The 26,609-nt window shown below is 38.0% G+C and overlaps 1 protein-coding gene across 1 annotated transcript in view; it reads left to right on the plus strand.

The window, feature by feature from the left end:
* The window catches only part of csmd3b (CUB and Sushi multiple domains 3b), a 393,297-nt gene that overhangs the window by 288,226 nt on the left and 78,462 nt on the right, over positions 1-26,609 (plus strand). Inside the window, exons 32-44 of the mRNA XM_079590749.1 lie at positions 5,616-5,729; positions 6,267-6,362; positions 8,227-8,430; positions 10,452-10,576; positions 11,214-11,310; positions 12,615-12,719; positions 13,484-13,602; positions 13,735-13,804; positions 16,546-16,662; positions 16,773-16,982; positions 17,547-17,735; positions 18,329-18,506; positions 21,093-21,238. Coding sequence (XP_079446875.1) covers positions 5,616-5,729; positions 6,267-6,362; positions 8,227-8,430; positions 10,452-10,576; positions 11,214-11,310; positions 12,615-12,719; positions 13,484-13,602; positions 13,735-13,804; positions 16,546-16,662; positions 16,773-16,982; positions 17,547-17,735; positions 18,329-18,506; positions 21,093-21,238 — 1,770 coding nt within the window. The remainder of the gene's footprint in view (positions 1-5,615; positions 5,730-6,266; positions 6,363-8,226; positions 8,431-10,451; positions 10,577-11,213; positions 11,311-12,614; positions 12,720-13,483; positions 13,603-13,734; positions 13,805-16,545; positions 16,663-16,772; positions 16,983-17,546; positions 17,736-18,328; positions 18,507-21,092; positions 21,239-26,609) is intronic.

Genomic DNA, 26,609 nt, shown 5'->3' on the forward strand with positions numbered 1-26,609 from the left:
AAAAAGGGTAGTGTTCCTTTAAAATAAATGTTTTATATGTGCATTTACTTTAAAATAGAATTTATTTCTGCGATCAAAGCTGTATTTTCAGCATCATCACTCCAGTCTTCAGTGTCACATGATCCCTTCAGAAATCATTTCTGCATTTCTGATTATTATAAATGTTGAACATGCTGCATTATATTCTTAGATGAAAATAAAGCATTTCGCATTTCTTTGCGAAAAAGTGTTTTTGTGAAAATCTTACTGACCCCAGGCTTTTGAAAGCTTGTGTATTTAACAGTTTTCACAACACAAAATGGGATTTTTGCATCTCATGCTTTTAAAGTGAGCGATGGGACACGACGTGTAGCCTTTTAGTGGAAAGTGCCAATACTATAAATAGAAATCTGCCCAATTAGTTTTCCATTTGTGAGAGGACAGCTGGACGAGTGTGTAAACCATCAGAGCTGTGAATATTGATTTGTGCATTCTCTCTTTTAATCTTAATCACACACACACACACAAAAAAAAATATATATGTCTACAGGTGAAACTCGAAAAATTTGAATATGGTGCAAAAGTTCATTTATTTCAGTAATTCAACTTAAAAGGTGAAACTAATATATTATATAGACTCATTACTTGCAAAGTGAGATATTTCAAGCCTTTATTTGTTATAATTTTGATGATTATGTCTTACAGCAAATTCAAAATTAGAATATTATGAAAAGGTTTTCATAAGCTGTAAGCCATAATCATCAAAATTATAACAAATAAAGGCTTGAAATATCTCACTTTGCATGTAATGAGTCTATATAATATATTAGTTTCACCTTTTAAGTTGAATTACTGAAATAAATGAACTTTTGCACCATATTCTAATTTTTCCAGTTTCACTTGTAGATATATATTTTATTTTCTCCCTGTCATGTGTCACTGATGCACAGATCTTTGCTTCAGTCCAAGCGCCGCTCATGTCATGCACACATCCAGCTTCAATTGGCACATCTCAAAAAAGGGCTTCGGGGAAGCAAAAGGAAAGTGTAAGCAATGGCAGCAAGAAGCTGAGTTACAGTGTGTGTCAGGAATTACTAAACTTTGACTCATGAACCAACCTTCTCAATCGTCTGTAAATGTACTGGATTTCCTTCCTCCTATACATATACACATTTAAATGATATTGAATTAGTGTCCAAGTTTCTTTACTCTGTATCACTTAAGTATGTCATTTTGCAAGGTCTGACTTCTGAAACACATTAATAATACTTATTTTGAACAGCACTATTACTGAAGTGCACTTTAGTGCGACTGTAGTTCTCAAACACTTGACATGCATTTTATTATATATATACTTATTTTGAGTTCTGCTGTTTAAATGCATTTTGATACATTTGACATTACATTTTGATGCTCTATGAATATTACATCAATACATTTAGTCTACATTTTGTTGTCCCAGAACAGAGCATTTCAAGCCCAGTTTCTCTCATCTTCACTTTAGCGGTCCTTGATGAGGACGTCACCCTGTCTTCATCTTTAAAACCTTCCCTGAGAAACAAAGCGGTGCATTAGTGACCCCTGGCCTAGTGTAATTATAATGGGTTGAGTATGATTACAACATGTACTACTTAAGCCTGCTACATTATTAATAGGTGCGTAAAAGCATGCATAAAGGGATCCGTCTTTTGTTAAGATTCACATTCTAAAATAAATGAATAAATAAACTGTAAACTGGCACGATACCATTTTTCCCGTTCCAAATTGATCTGTTTTCTCTCATTGCCCCATTTTGTTTGGTGCATGCGAGCGAAACCTTAGCGGCCACGGTTGTTTTCTGACATGAAGTGGTAATTGTCTTGGCATCGCTAAAGCCTTGGAGATGGGAAACTCAAGAATAATGGATTGAGGACCGCCACTATCTTCCCTGCTATTGTTCTTATCAAAGGCATAGGGGACACGTCTACTCCCCGCACGCAAGCTGGCAACAGACTTGATGAGCCATGATTCATTTTCCAGAGTTTGCAGCCACTTTCAATAACGGCCTAATTTCATAAGTGCCCACAACTCGCACTATAGCTGAGCTCCAAATGTCGAAGTCTACTTCCTACTTCCATCTATCTATGGTTCACTCTGAAGGCCCGAACACACACCTGATAGTCGTTGAGCGTCTAGCCGGACCCCGTGCAGAGCGTACATGTTAGCAGAGACAATTTATATAAGAAACCCGTAGCGGCAAAGATGGCGGTTGTGTGCACATGTCCCGCCCCTCCCGCTGGAAAGCCAATCATCTGCTTTTAACAGTCACGCCGGGGAACATTTAAGCCTATCGTCTGGTTCCACTGACGCATGCGCACAGTTGAGGTTTTGCCTGTCGGTGTCGTGAACCCTTGCGCATGCGCAGTAAAAGTATAACCTGTGGCCGTTTTAAACCTTATTTTGGGGCAAAGTCATCAAAGTTTTTCAGCGATTTTTATCATATTTTACTGATGTTTCTAAACATGCATTTTTTATGTCCCGGTGACCAGTGCAAGTGCAGTTCTGACTCTCTGCCCATTCATCTAGATAGGAGCCTGGTCTTGTTAGTCCGGAATAGCTGCCCGGAGGCGTTGCCAAGATGGCGGCCGAGTGGCACGACTTGCCTAAAAGGACTTTGATGTTAGTCAACACTCGCATGTTGTCAGCTTTTTGGCCGAGACGCTGCCAACGCGAGGCGACAACACAACGTTAGATCTTTTACGCCGATTGAATATTTTGCATATGTGCATTTGTTGGGTCTTGGGATGTCTGAGAAGTGACTCACTGTAATCTGGTGACTGATAGTGTTGGTCGTTGCTGTGTGAATTGGCCTTTACAAGAAAATGTTCTAAATAGGAATGCATGATATATCAGCCACCATATCGGTATCAACCGATAGATGTTAAATTTTAATGTTATCATTATCGATCCCGATAAGAAAATTTGCCCGGTGTCTTAAATAATGTATTATTTCCTTCGGCTGAGACACTTCAGATGCACACAGTTCAACACGATGGCTTTACATTTTTTTAAATATGGTTGGAATCATTTTTTTTTTTTTAATTAAATGCAGTTAAATGCAACATGTGCAGCGCAAGTCTGTCAAATAGGCTACTTAAAATTATGGTGAGAACATCATTATAATTGTGTGCTTGGGACATTTAATGGTGAGACTTTTTTTATTTATTTTTTATCAGGCTCTCAAAAATTATATAAAAATTTGGATTTAGATTTATCAGCCAATGTATCGGTTGTCAGCTTTCAAATGAAAATAATTATCAGTTATCGTGTCTGCCAGAATGTTCGTATCGGAGCATCCCTAGTTCTAAATAGAACTTTAAAGAGTTCCGTCAGGCACTTCATATATAGATCATTTTATGGATTTAGTTTTGATTAATACATTTATGTTTTATTTTAATTAAATGTTATAAACCGCTTATAGAAATACTTTATCAGTAGGAAAAAAAACACATTAAGACATTTATATAGAACCTTGCATTGAACCTTTTTGGCATTTGTTTACAATTGGGTTTTAAAATGAAATTTAAAGTTTCGTAGTTTCCTGCCTTTTGTACTTAGTATTCGTCTTGGTTTTTGCCTTACTGAGCCGATGGAAGTCATTCCTAAATGACAGACATAGAAGTGTAGTAAATTATTTCAATTATTTCAGTCTGTGATTCAGTGGAATCAAACGGTGGGAATGTCATTTGTTGTCCAGAACTTTGCAGCAGGTGCCGCCGCATGCAATGCCAATAAAGCCAATCAGGTCCAGGTAATCAAGCTCTTTGTTTACCTCAAATGACAAATAAATCATTTTTCCAAAATTGGTTTCTGCAAGAGTTTGATTACACGCTTGTATTGCCGAGCAGAGAACTGTTTAATCACACAGTGGCTATGCTGAGCACATGAAGCTCTCCATCGATCTCCGAGCGCTGCTGAATCACTGGAATCTCTGCCAGATTTCAAAGACACGGTTAAGGATGTAGTCTGAGCCCTTCGAGCAGAAGAACAGAGGCGTTTCCTTCTATCTGTCCATTTATATCATGACTTTACAGCGCAGAGCTAATTTCATCCACTCCTGAGAACTGCATTTTGATGCTTGGCTTCTATATTTAAAGCCTTTTTTTCAATTAATTTCACCATGGCAGCAAAAGAGAGATGCCAATAGTCCGTCGAATACAACTTTTTCCCTAAGTTTTGTTCGTCGTACAATGTTTTGTTTAATCTTCTCTAATCCTTAAGATATAGGGTATGGGGATTTGATGCACTGCTGATGAGTAGCATACTAATGATGCTGGAAACATCAAAGCATTGGACGGCAGATGAAACTGTAGTGAGGAAACCAAGCACTCGTGGTACAGGGAGATGTTTGAAATAAACATACAGAGTTTCCTCCTAGAGCTCCCGCTGGTCTAAAATGCACAGATTCGTTGAAGAAACATGATTTTTTTTGCGTAATGTATTCGCATGTTCAATAGTGGCTTCTAAATGGGAATCTAAATGTGTGTGAAGTAAATGAGTAATACTGGCAGAAAACCTTTCATGACACATTTGATGCTTGTAGGGTTTCAGATCACTTTGGTTAGTGTGCATTATGGTCGAAAAAACTATATTTTGACTTAATAAATGTGAAATAAAAGAAAAATATTGTAATGAATCTACTTTTTTTTCATGATAATTTTAGTTTAGTTTTGAGCAATTTCTTTATTTACTTATATTTGTGGCTTGCTTAGTTGGGGACATTTAATATTCAATAATATTATTGATCTGCCTTACCTCAGGTGGACGATGACGCAATTTTCTTCTAGAAACAAACTTGTTGTGTTAATTTCACTGTAAAGCTGCTTTGATACAATCTTTATTATAAAAAGCGCTATATAAATAAAGGTGCCTTGACTTATAAGTTATTTAATTAAATATTTCTTTAATGGCATCTTTTTTTTGAAAGATGACCGATATCACCATTACTGCTACTGATGTCTCTATGCAATTTATTTATTTTTCAACTTTAGCCGTTAATAATATCCATTCGGCATTACAGTATAATTAAAAGCTATCAATTTTAACATTTTATTAAGCTTTAATAATATAGCAACTTTTAATTTAAAGGAACTTAACCCATTAAGCTGCCCTTTAATTTATCAGGGCTCAATTTTTTCTATTGGCCCAGATCAGATTTTTCCTTGCCCTGTCAAACTGCACAAAACGTTATTGTTTTCGTTGTTTTCGGCACATGTAACCTTGTAAACAGTGTTTTAAGATTTTCATGTACAGTAGGTCTAACAGGATATATACAGAAATTATATAGTTATCAAAAACTTATCAAGTCTTCACTGCATAAATTGTGAATTAAATATAAATAATTTTGTATTGAAGCTACACATGTTATTCAGCCAAGAACGGTGGATTAATTCCTCCTAATGACAGACATGACAGCAGCAGGTTTATTAGGCCGCTGTCACTTTAAGACCTGCATCACATGACGTGGATCTGACACGCATAACACTTTGTCACAACTCATACTCGACATAATTAGCATTTTGTTGGTCAGTAATCAAGAATGTATCAATGTTTTAATGAACATTTTGACACTTTGCCTGTTTTTTTGTCTCCCTCAGTTCTATTTGGACAGTTTGTGCTGTTCCAGACGTCACTGAATGATGTTGTGGACATTTACGATGGGCCAACGCAACAGTCCTCTCTGCTGTCTTCTCTCTCGGGGTCTCACTCAGGTAAAGCTCAAACAATCAATGCACTTCCTGTTCTCACAACTGAATGCGAGGTCAATATTCATCTCAGGCCACCGATAGGGCCTTAACAGATCTAATGTGATGCTGTTATTGCAAAACAACAAAGAGATGTTGCATTGAGTTCTTTGATAGCATATAGCTTCAACACTCAGTATCAACAATACTAAGCAAAGATATGGTTAATATAAGAAGATATAAATACCATAGAAGAAGAGAAATAGATGTCACTCTGGTGTGAATGTGATGAGGCGGAGTAAATTCTGTGTTTATCTCATCATTTGTGTTGAAGCGTCTTGTAGTAAATGGATCTGTCAGTGGCGTTTTGCTCTGGAAGGTGGTTATTGTCATTTGATTGAACAGCCACATGGGAGTTCAAAATAAAAAGAGACGTTTCCCCTCTGCAGATATACTTCTCTATCAGAAGTCTTTTGAAGCCAAAATGATGCTCAGTGATTTTTGATGTGTACAGATCTCCGAAATGCAATTTTAAAATGTATTTTCTCTGTGTCTGTTTTCCAGGGGAGTCGTTGCCCTTGAGTACGGGAAATCAAATAACTATCAAGTTTACTACAGTTGGACCAGAAACTGCCAAAGGCTTTCATTTTGTATACCAAGGTCAGTTTTCAGCTCTATCAAGAAAAATATTTATATTTATTGTATTTATACAACATCCAGACTATTGAAAATATTTTTGTTACCTCCTATAACACTGGTCAGTATTTGATATATACTTTTCAAAACATCATAAACTTTAGTTACATTTTTTAGAAATGTCTTTAGTTGCTTTTGTCCTTTTATTATTATTATTATTATTTTAAATATTGCTATTTAGGTATCATTTACTTTCATTTCAGTTTTAGTTTAAGTTTAAGATTTTATTTATTCCCATTTAATAATTTTAGTGCTTCAACTTAAACTTATTTCAGTGTATTCTATTTCAGCTTTATAGAAAGTTAATAGAAATGTTTTTAATAGTTTTAGTCTTAGTTAATGATAATTAATAACCCGGGTACACTGTTTTTACAATTATAGTCAACTACAGTAGCAGTTATTGAAATCTTTTAAAAATGGGTATAACAAAATCTTTCTATATAAATAACATTTATTGTCACACCGGGAATTATGTTTTTAACTTTATGTTATTTAGCATTCCAGTTGTAGCGAAAGCTAAACACCAACCTTTTTTTTAGTAAGTCTATTTAAGCATTGTGTATGCAGTTCATACTTGCATGTACATTTGAATGTACTTGTCAGTAAAAAAATAAGACACTAAGGTTATTTCACTAATCAAATACATATAATGAAAACTAATTTTGAATTCAAAGATACAAGGCCATTGAAACAGTTGGTAGACATGCTCCTTACCTCACCAAATGTTTCAAATCTTTGTATGAAGCTTCACATTGTTTTAATATCTTGAAATGTAAAGAACGGTTTGTTCTGAAGCATTTCTCCCACACATCTTTATTTTGGTGCGTTTGGGAGTCAATCAACCTGACTCCTCTTCTAAGAGACTGAATAACAAGTTCAAAACCTCGTCTGTTCCAGATTAATCATTATATATCTCCACTTTTAGATTGATGAGTATTTTCTGGTTTTATCTATGTTTGATTTGTAATTTAAATTGGCATTTAACAAGATATCTACAATGTTATCTACATATCTACAAGCACAGAAAACCGGTAGAATCCAGAATTTGTTATCAGGTCAAGGCCTGACATTTTCAAGTTGTGTTTATTCCACTTACTGTGTAAGATAGTTTCAAAAACAGCCTTAACAGCCAGAAATATGTGTAGATTGAATATATGTCTTTCAGATACACATTTGTTTGTTTTTGATCATAAATATTGCTCCCACAGTCAAGGCCGTTTCATTAGGGGTGTGTGACGGTACACAACAAAACACTGGTTTACTGAACAAACCCTGGCTGTCAGTATTGCTGAAGCACAATATTGTCATTGAGGGAAGAGATTTGAAGGGCTTACAAAAAGCGAAATATGTTGGTTAAAATAGGTTTGAATTATTGCGCTTCATGGCACTTGTCTTTTGCGAAGTTAAACGTAGACTAGTTTGCTGTCAAGATAATCGTTGGAATGGAAATACTGAATTTGTTATGAGGAAAACGCATTAAACAACATGCATCTGACAGTAGGGCAAGCCATGTAGGTTTATGGTTTAGTTTGAAATGCTTAATATAAAGCATGTGTCATGATTAAGACAACTTAGTGCACTATGTGACCCTCGTTATTTTTCAGAAATGTTCAAAGTATATCAATATAAACCATATGGTCCCATCCTAGAAAGAAACTCAGAGTTTGAAATTGTCACGCACACTAAGTTCAGCACGTGCAGTGATTAAAACAACTCCGTATACTGAACGGAAAGTTTTGGTAGGAATACGTGTACCGTTACACCCCAATAGAAACACAAACACACTCCTTTGCGAGGTAAAACTGTCTCTTGTATGATCCTGTCTCAGCTGTACCGAGGACCAGCGCCACGCAGTGCAATTCTGTTCCAGAGCCTCGCTTCGGCAAGCGCATTGGCAACAACTTCGCCGTGGGCGCGTCAGTGATGTTCGAGTGTAACCCTGGCTACACGCTCCACGGCTCCTCTGCCATTCACTGTGAGACCGTCCCTGATACTCTGGCTCAGTGGAACGACACGTTGCCCACTTGCGTCGGTAAGTTCAAACCACATCAGAGTGACGCGCAATCGATGTGGCCTTTTGTCTTCACAGTTAGGTTGTGTAACCAAGCATAGTTAGCTGAATGAAGCAAAGCACAAGCTGAAGTAAAGCTGAATGTACATATATACTGTAGGCCTATATATATATACACACACACACACACACACACACACACACACACAGTACACAGTACCGGTCAAAATTTTGGAAACATTACTATATTTTATGTTTTTGAAAGAAGTCTCTTATGCTCATCAAGCCTGCATTTATTTGATCAAAAAATACAGAAAAAAACTGTAAAACTGGGAAATATTATTACAATTTAAAGTAATGGTTTTCTATTTTAATATACTTTAAAATGTAATTTATTTCTGTGATGCAAATCTACATTTTCAGCATCATTACTCCAGCATGCAGCAAGCTGGTCTCACTCTTGATGTTACTTTAGAAGAAAAAAAAACATATTTCATTATATTTTTTCCCTCCCAACCAAAGGTACACCTATGCTGTATACATCTATACTGTTACAAACGCTGACAAAATATGAGAATACTGTAATATTGCTCATGACAGGCTTTATCGTTTCACACCTTGTTTTGTTTCCCTGCTCATCTCTGTGCAAAAGGTCAGAGATCTGTGATATTTCAGGATTACCTGAGCGCATGCTGTATTCTATATATCACTGGTTAAAAATGAATGACCCCAAAATTGCAGGGAAGTGAATTTGGTTAATAATTGAAGAATCTGACACAGATACATTGAGCCCTGCTCCATATCCGGCCTCCCTGTTCCTCCTCGCTCTCTTTCTGCATCAATCAGGATGTCCCTACCCACTCGTGGCTGTTTAAACAAAGTGATTGGCTTTGACCTCTAGATTATCCGCTTGTCCTTGACAGATAGCATCTTACCTAAGCATAGGATAACAAAGACAGTTCTGCCCTGCCAGAGTCAGATAGCAGCCTGTGCTTTGTTATTGACAGATCCACTCAGTGGCTTCTGGAGCTGCTCGAGACAATAGCTGGCAGGACTTCAGCAAACACCAGAAAATTGCTTAACCGGCTTCTCCTGTAGGAGAGAGACGACGTACTGTACATTCCTTCCTGATGTTTCTGTGCTACGTTGTACTTTTTAAATGCAGTGAAAATGAAATTTAGAGAAATTTAAAATGCAGCAACTAGGAGAACATAACTTAAAAAAATGGTTCACACTAAAATAAAAATTCTGTCATCATTTACGTACACCTCTATTGTAGTCTTGAGTTTTCTTCGCGGAACAAACATGTCACAATATTCCTCATTTAAATATTCATACGCAGAATAAAGGGGCGGGGCCTGAGTTAGTTAGTAGTGTGTTGAAACATTTCCCAGACACGCTCGAAGCGCTTGACCAATCATAACACACTGATCTAGCCGACCAATCAGAGCACAGTGTGCTTTTCAGAAGGAGGGGCTTCATAGAGACAGGAAGTAAACAGAGCGTTACTGACAGACTGGGAAGAGAGGAGCTGCAACGATGGAGAATATGGGGGAATAATGTTTTTTTTTAACATTCAAGCATGAAAACCTATTCTAGTAGAGCCCAGAAACAAAATCAAGACTTTGTAAAAGGGCAAAATAGGTCCTCTTTAAAAAGTGGGCTGAGAAATCATATGCATATATCTTCTGTATCTTATAATCACATTACCTTTTCCATTGCTCCAAGCCAATATCTGTGTGGCATTTTTCATTTCATTAAAGTGTGTGTGTTTTTTTTACTAAATGTAAAACCTAGTTGGATGCTGATTACAGAATCATAGGAACACCTACTCAGTATCTGTTTAAAAAAACAAGTATATTTTAAAGGCAGGAAAGCATCAAGGCTAGTCGTGAGTGATCATACTGCCAAGTTGGCTTTGATTACTCATCAAAAGTTGCTTCTCTTTTGTACCAAGGCTGATGAATTCCCTCCATTTACACAGCACTGAAAGTTAATGCTTATTGTAACGCACTTTTCCGTCTTTTGATTTGTCTTCACAGTGCCTTGTGGAGGGATCCTGGCGTTGCGTAAGGGGACCATTTTGTCCCCGGGTTACCCGGAACCCTACGATAACAACCTCAACTGTGTGTGGAAGGTGTCTGTTCCTGAGGGAGCGGGAATACAAGTGAGTGGAGGAGCTTGTTTGAAGTTCCTCAAATTAAATGTTTCAGACAGTGATGGAAAAGTTTAAACTACAATAAAGGGAATTCTTAATTTCTAATTAATTATGCATAAGGCAATGTTTAATTTAGAAATAATGTGGAGTACAGTTCTACAGACTTCAGTGACGGTCTGTTTCTTCACCTTGCCGTTTTTTTGTGTGCAAATGTAGCGATTTTGTTGATATGTGTCGCAACTCATCCAAATACAACAAATCCCCAAAAATCCCTTTCATTAAAATGAGTGACACTGTCTGCACTGGAAATAACTGTTTTCTTTGTGAATATATTGTAAAATGTGATTTATTTTCTGTGATGCAAAGCTGAATTTTCAGCATCATTTCTCCAGTCTTCAGTGTCACATGATCTTTCAGAAATCATTCGAATATGCTGATTTGCTGCTCAAGAAATATTTCTTATTGTCAATATTTATGGAAACCTTTTCTCAGAATATAAAAGTTCAAATAAACAGAATTTTTTCGTATTTTGTGGCAATTTAAAAGATAGACAGACAGACAGAAAGGAGTTCCGTACTTTTTTGACTGTCTTTGTGCTTTTTATCTAGCACTTCTTGCTCATGTATTTACTTTCTTTATAAATCAGATCCAAGTTGTGAGTTTTGCCACAGAACATAACTGGGATTCTCTGGATTTCTATGATGGCGCAGACAACAATGCACCCAGACTGGGCAGCTATTCAGGTGAGAGTTTAACTACTGGAAAGTTCATGCTTTTTCCTGTTCTGGAAGTTGAAATCTCTGGCTGATCTTTCACTCCAAGGACCCTCGTCAGTCAGTATATACTGTATATTTAGATCTACCTGTTAATTATTTAACAACACATTTGCATGTTCATGTGTTTTTTTTAAGTTAATCAATGGTCACATGCCATGCAGGTAAACAAAATAGTTGATCTTTTTATTTTAAATTATAAGCTGTAATTCTTTGCGAACCCCAATTTGTGTTTTTTTAAAAATGGAAATATACTATAGACTGGACACTTAACTACTGTTGCTGTAGATAGTTAATTTTTGTAATCGTAAGGAATAAGGTTGGTTATGCTGCGTGCAATGATCATCATTCAGAAATATCTCACCGCTGAAAGCCAATCAGAATACTAGTGTCATTTTATAAGCTTGTGTAATTCATATTACAGCCATATTACGTTACGAGTGGTTTAATGCCTCCTTCCAAACAAAATAATATTTGCTCTTAGTCTTTAAAAAAAAATTATTCAAAAAAAAAAAACAGAGATTGCTCACCAGAACTTGATATCATTAACTGAGTCACACCTTGAAAATTTGTTAGTAATTTTTGAAGCCAGCAAACTTGGAGGAGGCTCAAGTTTCAGGCTCAGTGCTGGTTTTGGCTAGCTAATGAATTGCTCTGTCTGGCAGCACATGTAATGGGTTCTGCACCTCGACACTCAGCTCTTCATTTGTTTGTAAACCGAGCGGCCAGAGGAAGTGTACTGATGCTAAAAGCTTGTCATTGCGGTGTCCTGATGGCTCAATGCTCTTCTTGTCATGAAGACACGGTTTACGGTGTTTGTAACAGTGTTTCTGGGCTATTCCTGGAGGATGGGAAACATTGGTTTGCAGTGTCCTGTTGGGAACGGTGACTTTATCTTGCTTTCGGGGACAGGGAAGGTTTTTACGCTGCGGGAGCAGTGATTTAGATGTTTCCAGCAGCTCAGAAGTTGACCTCAGAGTTGAACTGTACAGCAGGAAGTATTTAAAACAGTGAGGCTGCCGTGTCAAAAGACAAATGTTAACAGGTGTACCAGAACTTTTCTTCACAGCATGAACATTAAAGATGTTCCCATTAATAAGAGTCTTATGTGGTCTTAGGCCACCCTTCCGTATGCTCTAAACGTCTTTGCTTGGTAATCCACCTTATCTGTTTTTTATTTCAACCGCAGCTGGTGTGATTTTGACTTTGCAAAAGTAAAGAATCAAAGCTTTTCTTAATCTTTAACATTCATAACGCAGTTTCTCCTTTATCAGGAACCACCATTCCTCAGCTCCTGAATAGCACGTCTAACAACCTCTACCTGAACTTTGTGTCAGACATCAGTGTGTCAGCAGCCGGCTTCCATCTGGAGTACACAGGTACAACACAACATTACTCTATTGATGCCCTTTAAATGACCGGGCCTGTTAAATAAAGCTCAACATCCTTCTGTACTGCGTTTATTACCTCACCCGAGACCTTGACCTCTTGGGGAAATACTTTTGCTTGTCAATTCTCTGTAGTAGTAACAAGTAGGATAGATAGATAGATAGATAGATGATAGATAGATAGATAGATAGATAGATAGATAGATAGATAGATAGATAGATAGATAGATAGATAGATAGATAGATGGATGGATGGAGAAACAAATAAATAGATGATAGATAGATAGATAGATAGATAGATAGATAGATAGATAGATAGATAGATAGATAGATAGATAGATAGATAGATAGATAGATAGATAGATAGATAGATAGATAGATAGATGGATGGATGGATGGATGGATGGATGGACGGACGGATGGATATTTTCCATCTTATTTTTATAGCAAGTAATCAAAGGGATAATGCCAGTGGAAAATATCAGAATTCTGCCAAATGTTCTGAATGACTGCAGATGCTGAGCCAGAGAGAGACACCTGTTCTACACAAAACAGAGCCAGGTGTCCATATTTACATCCATAAAATAATTAGCCAGAAAACAGTCCTTCTAACCAAATGTTTTCAGACACCAGCACTCCAGATCCTGGAACCCGAACCTGAAATCTTTCCCGAACAGTAGCTGTCCGTGCTTCTCTGTGGAGGTGTTTTTATAAACCCGATGATTGCAGCAGTTTTGATCTCTGTGTGTTTACAGCTATTGGCCTAGATACATGTCCAGAGCCTCTGACTCCAACCTACGGGATTAGAGTTGGGGATCGATACATGGTGGGAGATGTTGTCATGTTCCAGTGTGAGCAAGGATACTCTTTACAGGTGAGGGCAATGTGTTTCTTTTTTGCATTGATCACTTCTTTGTAAATAGTTTTCCATCCATGTATAGATTCCTGGGAGCACAGTGCTGTATTTGTGATTCAAAAAATGTTGATCTGTTTTGTTTTTGTCTAGGGAAATGCCCATATCACATGCATGCCTGGACCAGTGAGGAGGTGGAATTATCCGGTTCCTCTTTGCCTCGGTACGGTCTTATTAAATTCATTGTGGAAGATTGTGTTTCTCAGATTTAGATTCCCTTTCATCAGCAATTGAATATGAGGCACCACGACGATGGGTTATGTGAGTTTCGGCTGAAGTTTGATTCATCGTCTCCTCCTTAAGCTTCTCCTGTCCCGACAGGTTTTATTTAATTCTGAACCTAAAATGCAGAGCGCGGCAGAGTTTTCGATCGTGCTATAGAACATTGTGATGGATTATCTGGTGTTTATTTATGGGGCCCTTTTTAAAGTGAAAGCCAACTAGAACCTTTATGTTTCAGCGTTTGGCTTCATTTTTCAACTGTTTTAGCCTCAGCCAAGCTGAAAATCCTGAAATACCCAGCTCAATAATTCACCAGCCAGCTGCTCGTACACAATCTGAATGCAAGCACTCCTACAACTATGACTTTTTTAACAGTCCTTTCTAGATGCTCAACTCAGAGGGCAAAGATATCTCTAAGCTTGAGTTTACATGAATACTCTTGTTTAGACACTGGCAAAAGCCTTTTTCCAAATAAATGGCAAGATTTTTTAACACAAAAATGATCAGTAAAGAATCGAGATACTGAATATGTGGATTTTACCCTTCGTCGACATATTTTTTTAACAGCATTTTTTAATTGCATATCTTATTGTGAACCATTCATCCATGCATATGTTTCATTAAAAAAAATAATTACCTTATAATGTTTAATCATAATGTCATAACTGGACCTTCCAGTGAAAACAACAGACTTCTCTCTGGTGACGTGTGTAGTAATTTTAATAATCATAATCATTAGTACTGGTTAGTAATCAATAATAATTTAGTCTGCTGAAACGTCACCCCTGCAAGCTCACGTTGATATTTTTTTACAGAATGTTGCTGTGTTTATTATAAATGATTTATCCGTGCACAGCATTATTTTTTTCAATTGATGTGCACTCATAATCTTAAATCAAAAACCTTAACCCCCCTCCCTTCAACATACTCGAAAATACTATCGCAACTTCCGTTTCTCACTGACTTTAAATCACTTTAGTGCTTCTAGTGGCAACAAGTGGAATTTCAATTGATTTTTATTATCATTTGTGTTGATTGGTTTTCCTGAACACTTGCTCCTGGTGCTAGTCAGAGAAACAGATGAAGATATCTCCAGCCCTCAGCCGATGACACTGGTTGCATTAGCACGCACATTTACAGTGACACTAACAAAATAATGGGAAACACGGTGCCAAGTGTAATATTTTGAGTGTTGCAAACCGAAATATAGCAACTCGAGAGAGGAAATGACCAATTTGGCCATTGATTTGTATGTGTGTGTTCACGACGATGGCACTCTTTTCCATCTGGTCCTTGTGGAACGCAACATGAAGATTCCCTTTGACTGCCAAGCTGATGTGCCAGACGTCTCTTAGCCTTTCACTGCATCAAGCCCTTCTGTTTCTAGCACACCCTGTGTGGCCAGCATGCTTTCCTCAGATCAGTCCATCTCTGATCAAGAGCACCTTGTTTATCTTTTATATTGCTTTGGCTCATGTTTGAGTTGGCTGTCCCTTGACCGGCCCAATTCCCCTTGCTTCCTGTTTGAAAGAAGTTTGAAGGAGTTTTGTACTACTGATATATGCAGCAACATTGTCCAAAACTAGACCTCGCATCAAAGACTATCTGCTGTGATCTCCATATTACTGTTGGAATCACCACTTAAATCCTCATGCCTCTTAAAAGAGACAATAGCTTTTGCTTTTGTGCCAAGCAAATGAGAATTTCTCTGTATACCAGTGCGTGTTTATTGCTTTTATTTCTGTTTAGTACTTATCTGCTCCTGTGTTTCACTTCTTCTTCAGCAACAGTGCAATCTAAGAGTAAGTGAAACGTAAAGAACTGAACACAAGGGAGTTGATGTAATATGCAAATTGTTTCTCTTGCCGACTGCAGCTTTACACCCGTCTTGTACTGAATCTGATACAGTCATTTAACAGTGTGAGGCCCATCTTCTGTAATTCAGATTCAAGAAGTTTTACTGGCCAAGTGTGATCACATGTACAATGTACACAAGAGCTCTTAGCACTTATATATGCTCATGTATAATTATGATGCATCACTGCTAGGGTTAAACGACTACTTGTTCTTCATGTTGACTAGTAGTGTCAACTAGTAGTGGATCACATGACCTCAGTTTCCTGTATCTTCATTCTATATCACGACAGCAGGGTGTATTTGCATGCAAAATTACCCGAAAGGGATCAAATGAAGTAAAAATTGACACAAAACACATTGATATCTGAGATTATAGTTCTACCATGAAACAAAAAAAGTGTTGTGACTGTTTTATGCAGCATTTAAGAGACTAAAAGGAGCATAATTCTAGCAGTTGACATATGCACAATCTAAATTTGTTTAATTATAATTCATTTTATTTAATTCAAGTTAATATTAATATATATCATAAACAAACATGAATTAACATTAATCAAAAGTCAATTTCTACATTAAAATGAAACAAATCCCAGTTATTAATAAATAACAAAAAAAATTGAACTGTTCGTTTCTTTAGGGGTAGAAGATTTTTAAGTGGAATTGGTTTAGTTCAAAACTGCCAACGGTGTTTGACTAATGTGACTTTTTTTGTGCTGTAATAATTCAGTGATGCAGTAGAGATAGAAATCAATAAAGATTGCATGACAGTACAACACATTACATTTTGTCAGTGCGTAAAGTGAGACTTTATCTGTATATTCACAGCTCAGTGTGGCGGAGCCATGACAGAGGTTAGCGGAGTGATTCTGAGCCCGGGTTTTCCTGGCAACTACCCAAGTGGTCTGGATTGCACCTGGACGGTCACCCTCCCCACTGGCTTCGGTACATGCATGCCATTAAACTCTGCATGAATGAGTACGAATGAGCTACAGAATCGTGTGACTCGCTGCCTCTTATCAGTATCACTTATAGTTGTCGACATGTTGTTTAAGGAATTCATGTTCAGTTCCTGAACTTCTCCACCGAGGCAATCCACGACTACCTGGAGATCCGAAGCGGACCTAGTGAGACCGGTATAGTGATTGACAGGTTCAGTGGGCCGCAGGTTCCTGAGTCGCTCTTCAGCACAACCCATGAAACAAGCTTCTTCTTCCACAGCGACTATTCCCAGAATAAACCTGGATTTCACATTACATACCAAGGTAAGACTTTTAAAGTGTTTTTACAGTGTTGATTTTGATTTTGGGCTCTAGTAGAATAGGTTTGATTTTTCACATAAAACATAATCTTTCCCATATTTGACATTGTTGCAGTTTGTCTGTAACGCTCTGTTTAGTTCCTGTCTCTATGAAGCCCCTCCTTCTGAAAAGCACAATGTGCTCTGATTGGTCGACTAGAGCAGTGTGTTGTGATTGGTCAATCGCTTCAGGCGTGTTTGGGAAATGTTCATAACCGCCAGTTTCAACACACTACTAACTAACTCAACCAGGCCCCGCCCCTTTATTCTGTGCTTGAATTATTTAAAAGAGGAATATTGTGACGTGTTCATTCCTGGAAGAAATGGAGGTTTTTCAGGAGTTCAGAAACACTGACACTTGAGCTTTTTCATGCTCAAACAGCAACATTACACACTAAAGAAAGTTAAAGATGTAAAAAAAGCATAATAGGTCCTTAGACGTGTTAGTATTGAATATACTGAGAGTTTACAATTGCCTTGTGCATCCATCCTCCTCACTTGTGATTATGTCCTTGTTTCTTTTCCCCAGCCTATCAGCTGCAGAGCTGTCCTGACCCCCGACCTTTCAGGAATGGTATCGTAATAGGCAGTGACTTCAGCGTGGGCATGACGGTGTCTTTCGAGTGTTTACCCGGTTACTCGGTCATCGGCGAGACCTCTCTGACGTGCCTCCATGGAATCAGCAGGAACTGGAACAACCCTATACCGCGCTGCGAAGGTGGCGTTTTACTCTCCTCAATATACAATCCTCATACTCCTGCTTAATTCGGTATTGAAATTGAATGACCTCAGTGTTTCATGCATGCAACTGCTCACTGTAAGTTATAATGAAAGTGTCATCAGTCGCTTACAGCTGATGACTTTATACGCAAGCCCACGGGGGAGATTTATTGCCTTATCGCAACAATATTACTACATAATGTGTGATGTTAAACAGTGCCGTGCGTCTTTATGGCGAGAACAAATTCTCAATGGCTCACTGGTCAACATTATTTCCCAGAGCGCAATGAGGTGATGCTATAGCAAAGAGATGAACTTTAAAGATGCACGAGGTCATTTTCTTCTCGCTTCTCCAGCTCATGTTCATTTTCAAAATGAAGCAGCCTTGAACTGTTTACTGACACCTATTGGTATAGATTGGAAAACCACCTTTTCTAGGCCACAGATATATGTCTAATCTCTTATTTACATCAAGTACTTTTCATTATTTTCCGGCAAATAAGTCCCTTAGTGCACCTTTATGCAAATGTTCTGTCTATATACTCAAAATGTATGGTGATAGCATTACTTTGTCTTCTGTCTCCCCAAAAGCTCTATGTGGTGGAAACATCACCTCCATGAACGGCACCATCTTCTCACCCGGTCACCCAGCCGAATACCCCAATTTCCAGGACTGTGTGTGGAGTGTGCGCGTGCCTCCTGGAAACGGCATCTATATCAACTTCACCGTCCTCAGCACTGAACCCATCTATGACTACATCACTGTCTGGTAAACTCTCATAAAAACCTCTTAGATATGTGATAATGAGCTTATTTAGAATCAGTTAATATCCATCAGTATATGATCAATAATAATAACGCTGAAGAAGTAAGAGAGATGGGACTGCATATGCAGATGAATGAGGGCCTTTTGTGACTCTCCAAACGTCCTTGAACGTGAGACACTCGCTCTCGTGTGTCTTCTAGGAAGCCCCAAAGCACGCTTACTTGTAACCGTGGAAGGAAATCATCCCTTAAATCTCTCTTAAACTATTTTAGGACTGGCTTCCACCACATTTGCTTGGTTAAGCATCACAGTATATCTCCATTTGAAAAGAGGTTATATAAATTGCTTTGCACAGTTCCCCAAGTCAGGAGATGATTTTCAGGATTAAATTCAGTTTTGCTTCTGCGTTCCCTAATGTGGTGTCTTGTTACTAAAATGGAAACTTAACTTCTTTTTGCTTGACTTTGTCTGGGTTTGGTTGAGACCAAATTGCATAGTAGCTAAATTTACATCTATATTTAGATACTTTTTTATTTCAATGTAGATAAAAATAGATGTTTAGAAATAATGCATGTTTACCATTTTTTCAAAAATATATTTTTTATATAAGTTCAATTCAGTTCAACTTTATTGTCAGACTCAGGGTCCATCAGCAAATATATATATTATTTAAAGTATATTTTATGTAAGAAAAATGTAAACTTCTTAAGTTCACCTTAATTATCTTGCTCAAAAGTTGTCGTATGTTTAGTTTGTCGGCATAAATGACTTTTTGTCGCTTTCGTGCTTAATTTCCCTTCTGAGCTTTGTCTCTTCAACCTTTCAGGAAGAAATTTTGCTAATTAGGCATACTTCATTTTATTAGCTTTCTGTACCGGTTTTGTTCTCCTCACGGAAATTAAGCCCATTTGCTTTGGTGTTTTAGACTCTAAAGGGAGTGTGTCTTCAAACAAGAAGAAATATCTCTAGAGGTTTAGCAGGGCTGATATAAGGAACAAATAAACAACAATACAGATTTTATACTTAAAGTTCTTTGAGGAAAAAGTCCCTAAGTACGTCTTCCAAGCCTCTAAATCAAAGCTATTTTTGAAGTTATTGGTGTATATCTTATTGATAGATTTCTGAGAGATGTATAACACAGATAACAGCAGGCTTTAGCAGGAGTGTGTGTCCTTACAGAGTCGCTTTAGGCCAGTTGGTTGTTTGGAAGAGCAGAGACTTTTGACTAATTGTCCTTCACATCGTTGTGACACCCAGTTGTGGGGGAGATGGAATAATGCATCGAATGAAACCCAGGATGAATCCAATAATTAATGTCATCTGTTCATTTTTCATATCAGAGTTCCCTCTTGTTTAAGAAAAATTCCAGAGGGTACTTTTATTTATTGATGGATTCTGAGTACCCAATAAACCCGTTGTTTTAAATAATGCATTTTCACCACGGATAGAAGTTACATTTATTGCTGTTTTTTTTTTTTTTTTTTTACTCTGTGTGACCTGGAATTGAGTTTGCATTTCTGTTGCATGTTGCTTCAGTCTTTTCTGAAAGCTGCATGACTTCATGCTCTACTAAGACTCGTGAACAAACCAGTATTTCTCTCTCTGGGTGCTCCATCGGCTCCTCGGTGAGCTGCTCCTAGTGACCATCTCATGCATCATAGGTGACCTAGATAAAACGGTGTCTTCTGGTTCATTAGTCCAGCTCTATTGTTCATGTACAGAACAAAGACTTTATGCATTTCTGCTGGGCTGGCCTAATGTAAAGACAACCACAGATATGGAAGGAATAGAGCTTAATAAACTACTAGACACAGAGAAATGACTGCCTGCTTTGGAGATGCACTTCTTGCTTTTTCTTGCAGTCAATAATAGGGGATATATTGCTGTCTAGATTAAAGTCCCATTTTAGACAATACGGTTCATAAAAGCAGCGTTCAGCGATGTACTGCAGCAGAGATCACTCTTAAAGTATGAAGCACGTAAAGTATTATTCACTCTCAGTGTAATTGCAGAGTCATTATTTTTGCTGGGCCACTAGGTTAAAGTCACATTTAAAAACTACTTTGAGAGAGAGTGGAGTTGAGTCTTAAAATGTTTAATTTATTAACTTCAGGACACACACACACACACACACACACACACACAAAGAATTTGCACTTGCTGTTTGTGTTGTTTTAGGACCCTAATTTAAATGCCAAAAGTATGCTTGACTTTATGCCCACTTATAAAGCTTTTTTTTCCCCATCATTTGGTCATAATTTAATGAAATACTTCCGCCACGATCAACAGAAAATCTTTTAAACAAATTCAGTTCACCACCCACAGTAATAGTGCACCGCTAACTGCACCAGGTGAAACAAGGCGGAATGTATAATGAGCTTCATTTACCTAGAAAGGAGGTGCATTTGCACTAAAAGGAGTGACAATGACTTCATTTAAATACTCAGGCTGCTTTAGTGCCTAATCAAACTAGATTACATGTGGGTTTTGTGCTAAAAACCCTTTCTGCTTTGCTTCAGTGCATCAGCTGACGTAGGCCTTTCTAATTGGATGTAGCTGTGGATAAATGTTGATTTGTGTGTTTTGCAGGGATGGTCCAGACCAGGGTTCGCCCCAGATCGGTCAGTTCAGTGGTAACACAGCCCTGGAGTCGGTCTACAGCACATCCAACCAGATCCTCATCAAGTTCCACAGCGACTTCAGTGGAAGTGGTTTCTTTGTGCTCAGTTATCATGGTGAGACGCTTCACACCAGTGCTATTTTTATTTTAGTTTTAGTTTTATTATAGTTTATAATATTTAGTATTATAGTATATTATACCATGGTCTGGGTGAATACTCGATTTTGATTGGCTGCAGGGTGTCCATTAAAAAGTGATGTAGGACACCTAGTAAAGGAGTTCTAAAACCGTTAGATTTTGATTGTAAAACTAATTGAAATATAAAGTAATGTTTTAAAAATGTGTTATTTGGCAAGTGAACATGGTATAAGCGGGTTAATGCCCTTCGAGGTGTCCATTGTCAGGTATTAACGGACTTCGGCGGAGGCACGGTTCACGCCTCGCCGTTGTCCATTAATACCTGACAATAGACACCTCGTCAGGCATTAACCCTTACTTATATAGCATATTACAGTATATAATATGCTATATTATATATTGTTGTCAGGTAGATGAACACGCACAATATTAAAGTAAAATAAAAGAGTCTTTTAATAAGCAATGTAAACACACAGGAGTATCAGAATAACAGCTACCCTTAACACAAACAATACCGGACAAAGAAATGGAGGAAACTATGGGTATATAAAGCAGGGAGAGAATGAGTAGAACAGAAACGGGTGTGTACTGTACTGTAACACATTAAACAGAGAACACAGACCTCGAAGAACAAAGGAACAAAACCAGGGGAATCAGAGACCGAGGCAACCATTACACGTACAACAACAACAACTGGCAAAATAACAAGTGAAACACAAGGGCTATAAATACACAGGGACAAACCAGCTTAAAGGATAATTCCGGTATTTAACACCTTGAGTCTATATTGTAGTTTGTTTTGGATGAACAAGAGTGGTGGATAACATTTTTTTGACAATGGTTCCTCTCTCGAGTTTTTGACTATAAAAGAATTGGCCATGGACCCATTTAACATTGGAGTCAATGTGCATGTCCGAAAATGTCATTAAAACAGCCAATAATGTTCGTTTACAAAATTGTTAAACTCACCGAGTGGTTAGTGGTGTTCGTTGATGATTATAAACAATATATCGTCGCAATATATGATTCCAATCCGTTTATTTTGCTATAGTGGAACTATTTTTTCAGACACTTCACAACCGTGTAACTTCCGCTCAATGACGAATAAAACACGACAGAAACTGTATTTCGCAACACTTTTTGTTTCTGGAACATCAACTAACATCACTAATCACTCGGTGATTTGCACAGTTTTGAAAACTAATGTTAAAGGTTGTTTTAATGACATTTTCGGACATGCCCATTGACTCCAATGTTAAATGGGTCCATGGCCAATTCTTTTATAGTCAAAAACTCGAGAGAGGAACCATTGTCAAAAAAAATGTTGTCCACCGCTCTTGTTCATCCAAAACAAACTACAATATAGACTCAAGGTGTTAAATACCGGAATTATCCTTTAACTAAGTAATGAGGAAACAAGATACACCTGGGAACAATCATGAACTAATCAACAGGAAAACTACAAAGGACTACAAAAACATGGCACGAAACAGGAAATAATAAAAGTCCACACAAGACAAGGGGAACACAAGACAGGAATCATGTCAAGGGGAGTGAGGTTTACACACACAGCTCTTACTGGCCGACGTCCGACACATAAGAACTCATTAACAGCCAGGGAAACTTACTAGGGAACACAGGAAAACGGGAAACAATCAAACAGAGTGAAAACAAAACTAACACTGGTAGCCAATAACTATTTATTTTACTTTTACATTTATGCATTTGGCAGATGGTTTTATCCAAAGCGACTTACATTGAATTTCAAGGTACAAATTTAACATTCTTCTCAGTTCTTGCTTTCCCTGGGGATCGAACCCATGACCTTGGCGTTGCAAGCACCAGCGCTCCACTGTGTGAGCTACAGGAAAGATGGTTTCAGGATCTTAATTTCCAGTTAATAATGTTAGTCCTTCAACTTCAACTTATTTCAGTTTATTGCCAATTAAGGCAACATTTCTAATTTTCGTTTAGTTTACTTTTTTCAAGTAACCTGAATATTTAATTTAATTTCAGCTTTATTTCAGTTAACAGAAATGTCTTTAATTTTAACTTTAACCCCACATGTCAGGCTCCATTCATACACGTTTTACCAGTTTATCGAATCCAACGCCTCACCGACCGCTATGGGGTTTATTTTAACAACGCAAGTTGAATTTAAACTGGTTAAGCCCTATATCGTTTGCCTGTGTTGGGATATTGAATGATTTAAGATACTTTTTGGGAACCTGAGATGATCTGCAAACTGGTGCATTCTGTTTCAATGATAATCTGGCAATACTGTGCCATTTCTATCCCTAGCAGGCAAATAAAGTAGCCTACGTTTACACTGATCATATTGACCCTGGACTGCTGACTAGTATTTATAGTTTGTTACATGCCTTCACATTGATCCTCGGCCCTTGTCAGCTGTCACTCGGGGTTAATGACTCTGAGACGTATTGAGGGAAAACCAACAATCTCAATGTTATGTATAGTTCTCTGATTAGCATATTAGGTTTTCTTAAAGCCCTTACTGAAGAGATATTTCAACTAATAATTACAATTATTTTATATACTCACTCTGTCGTTCCAAACTTGAATTATTTTTTCTGTAGAACACAAAAGAAAAGTTTTTGAAAACGCACTCTTCCATACAATGAAAATGGATTGGGGGCCAGGAGCTGTCATAAAAAAATAACATCATAAAAGTATAATAATATATGTTGTCCATGTGACTTATAGTGTCCTGAAACCATCATATTAAATTTTAAATAACACCTTTTTTTGTTCCACCAAGGCTTAGAAAGACATAAGGGTGAGTCAACGATGTCAGAATTATGATTGAGTTATTCTTTTAACACTTTATACATATTTAATGTTGTATGTTGAAGTGAAAATTGATTTTATGCTCCAGACCATATTGTTTTATCACTCAATGAGTTCAGTTTCTTCGCCCGTCTTTCGTGGATTGAATTGCAGATGACTAATTTTCCATCTGCAGATATTTTAGACTGTGATGCGAATGCATAACAAAGGGAAAGGATCGTCTATATTTACTCAGATTTGCCCTGGGAATACCCCGTTCCATCATAATGAGTTTAGCTTTGATTCCATTTGATTCTGAGTAAATGGGACACCGAGCCTGAAAGACAACTTTATTTCCACCAACTGCTTTGATATGAATTAGTAAAAAATTACCATCCATTAAACTGAAATATTCATCTAGTATTTAGTATGTTATCTAATCATAATAGGGCTCTGTCGGGTCTGCCAATCTGCTCTCTGATGTCGCATCCTCCAGTGTTTTAAAGCCAATCTAGCCAAAGCAGCTTAGACAGGAATCTATGGAATATGATTATGAGCTCGAAATGGGCTCTCAAATGCAGAGATCATGCCCTCCAAATTCACTCAGGTTTATTAGCGGGGCTTTACTCAATATTCAGTCCAGACACCAAGGGCATCATAGAGGCATCTCTGAGTTAGAGAAGCGCCAAGTAGCCCATTTTAAAGACTTCATTCCAAAGTCTCGTTCTAATGGCTCTCAGAAGCACGCACACACACACACACACACACACACACACACACACACACACACATATATACTATCTGCATCCGCCTTACCTGGTCCCTGAGTCATCAAAGAAAAACACTGGACAAAAAAAAGCCAGGAGTTTTGTAAATGCTAATTTTGTTTGTGTGTGTGTGTGTTTAAATCACAACCCACTGTTTTTCCTTCTATTTCACACCCACTTGAAAAGCCTCTTCTAGGGAAGTACAGTGACTTGAGCCACATGGCTCCCGATCAGAGCGTCCGGGCTGCCCCTTTTCTTCCCGTTCCACTTTGGCCACTTACCCCAAAACACAACAGGAAACCCGTTAGGAAGCAAGCTGAGATGAGCCACATGCTAAGTGGGCTTCAATAGTTAATTAGTGTGTTTCCAACCTCAGCTTGGCAGGAGAAGACAAAGCCAGCGTCTTCCGCCTCCACTCGCTCCTTCCTCAAAGCCAAGAGCTCCTGATATCCATCTTAATCAATCTGAAGTCTTGACAGTTATGGCTTTGTGTCGAACTTTGAGGTCCTGTTGCGTTCGCGGTTTTCATTAACACCAGAGTAATTAACTCGGTGCAAAGCTACTCGGTAATTATCATCAGCCCTCACGGCTATCTCTGCATTGCACAGGAATGGGCCGCAGCGCTGTTGCATTCACACAACAAATGCATTACTCATGCAATCCGTGTCTGGATAAATGTGGTTAATTCCTTCTCTTCTTAAGTGATTTGCTCATTATGCGCGTCGTTTTGTTCTTGGCGATTTCAGCGACTGTGACACGCTCACTTTGCTTGGGCGTGTATCCACTGTCAGAGATGCCAGCGATTGATAAGGCTCTGTGTTAGTGTCGCGGAGCGGCCCGTAGCGCAGTGATAGTCACCCTTCCATGCGCCTCAGTGTCACCCTACTTAATCACATCATTATTTGTCACGGCAGGCTCCTCTGTCATTAGTACTGACTAGATGCCAACGCAACTGTGCTGAACGTCACACTGCGCCAGGGGCGTTTTTTTCAGAGGAAAATTCCAATGAGAAAATAATGGGCTGTACCAAAATAAACCTGGAAGTATTATGAAATATGACATTGAATAGTGTGTACGTCGATATTAGTCTGTTCAAAAATGAAGTTTTTGAGAGGTTCAGCATCTACTTTGCTTTCCTTCAGTATGGTGGGAATAATGGCTAAACAAAATTAGAAAAGTCACATGTCGCTGTGATTGGTTCATTGCTCTGCAGACATCCCACCCTGCAAAAACTCATTTCCGGGAGATGACACAACACTCACCCCTATATATTATATGCTATTATATTAATATCTGTAAGCCTTCTAACACAGGTTTGTTCATTCAATAGTAGGCTCTTCATGCGACAAAAGTGCAAGTGATGTAGTTGAGTGTGATGAAAAACGCCACAAAATCCAAACACAAGTGGTCACAGAAGACGCGTTTGAAACGCAGAATAATGCCAGGTGTAACGGTAATGCATCTTTGCTGATCACTTGTGACCGGTTCACTGAAAACGCATCTTAATACCAGGTGGAACACAGGCTTTCTCTCTCGCTCGCTCGATTTCCGGGATATGCTTATAAAGGTGGGATGTCTGACTCTGTCATGTGATAATGCCCACCTATCAGGTTCACAACTGGTCGTCCACACACATATTTACAGACATAAGGTGCAAATGTTGTCTAATGTCAATAATGTAGCGATGTATGAAGCACTCTTCACACAGAAATCACTTTGTTAGTTAAAGCAGTGAATCTGCGTGAGCAGCTTGAACCCAAATCTGCAAAATTCCCAATCGCATGCACTCTTTTT

This window comes from Phoxinus phoxinus, assembly GCF_949152265.1.
Source record: "Phoxinus phoxinus genome assembly, chromosome: 19".
Lineage (NCBI taxonomy): Eukaryota > Metazoa > Chordata > Actinopteri > Cypriniformes > Leuciscidae > Phoxinus > Phoxinus phoxinus.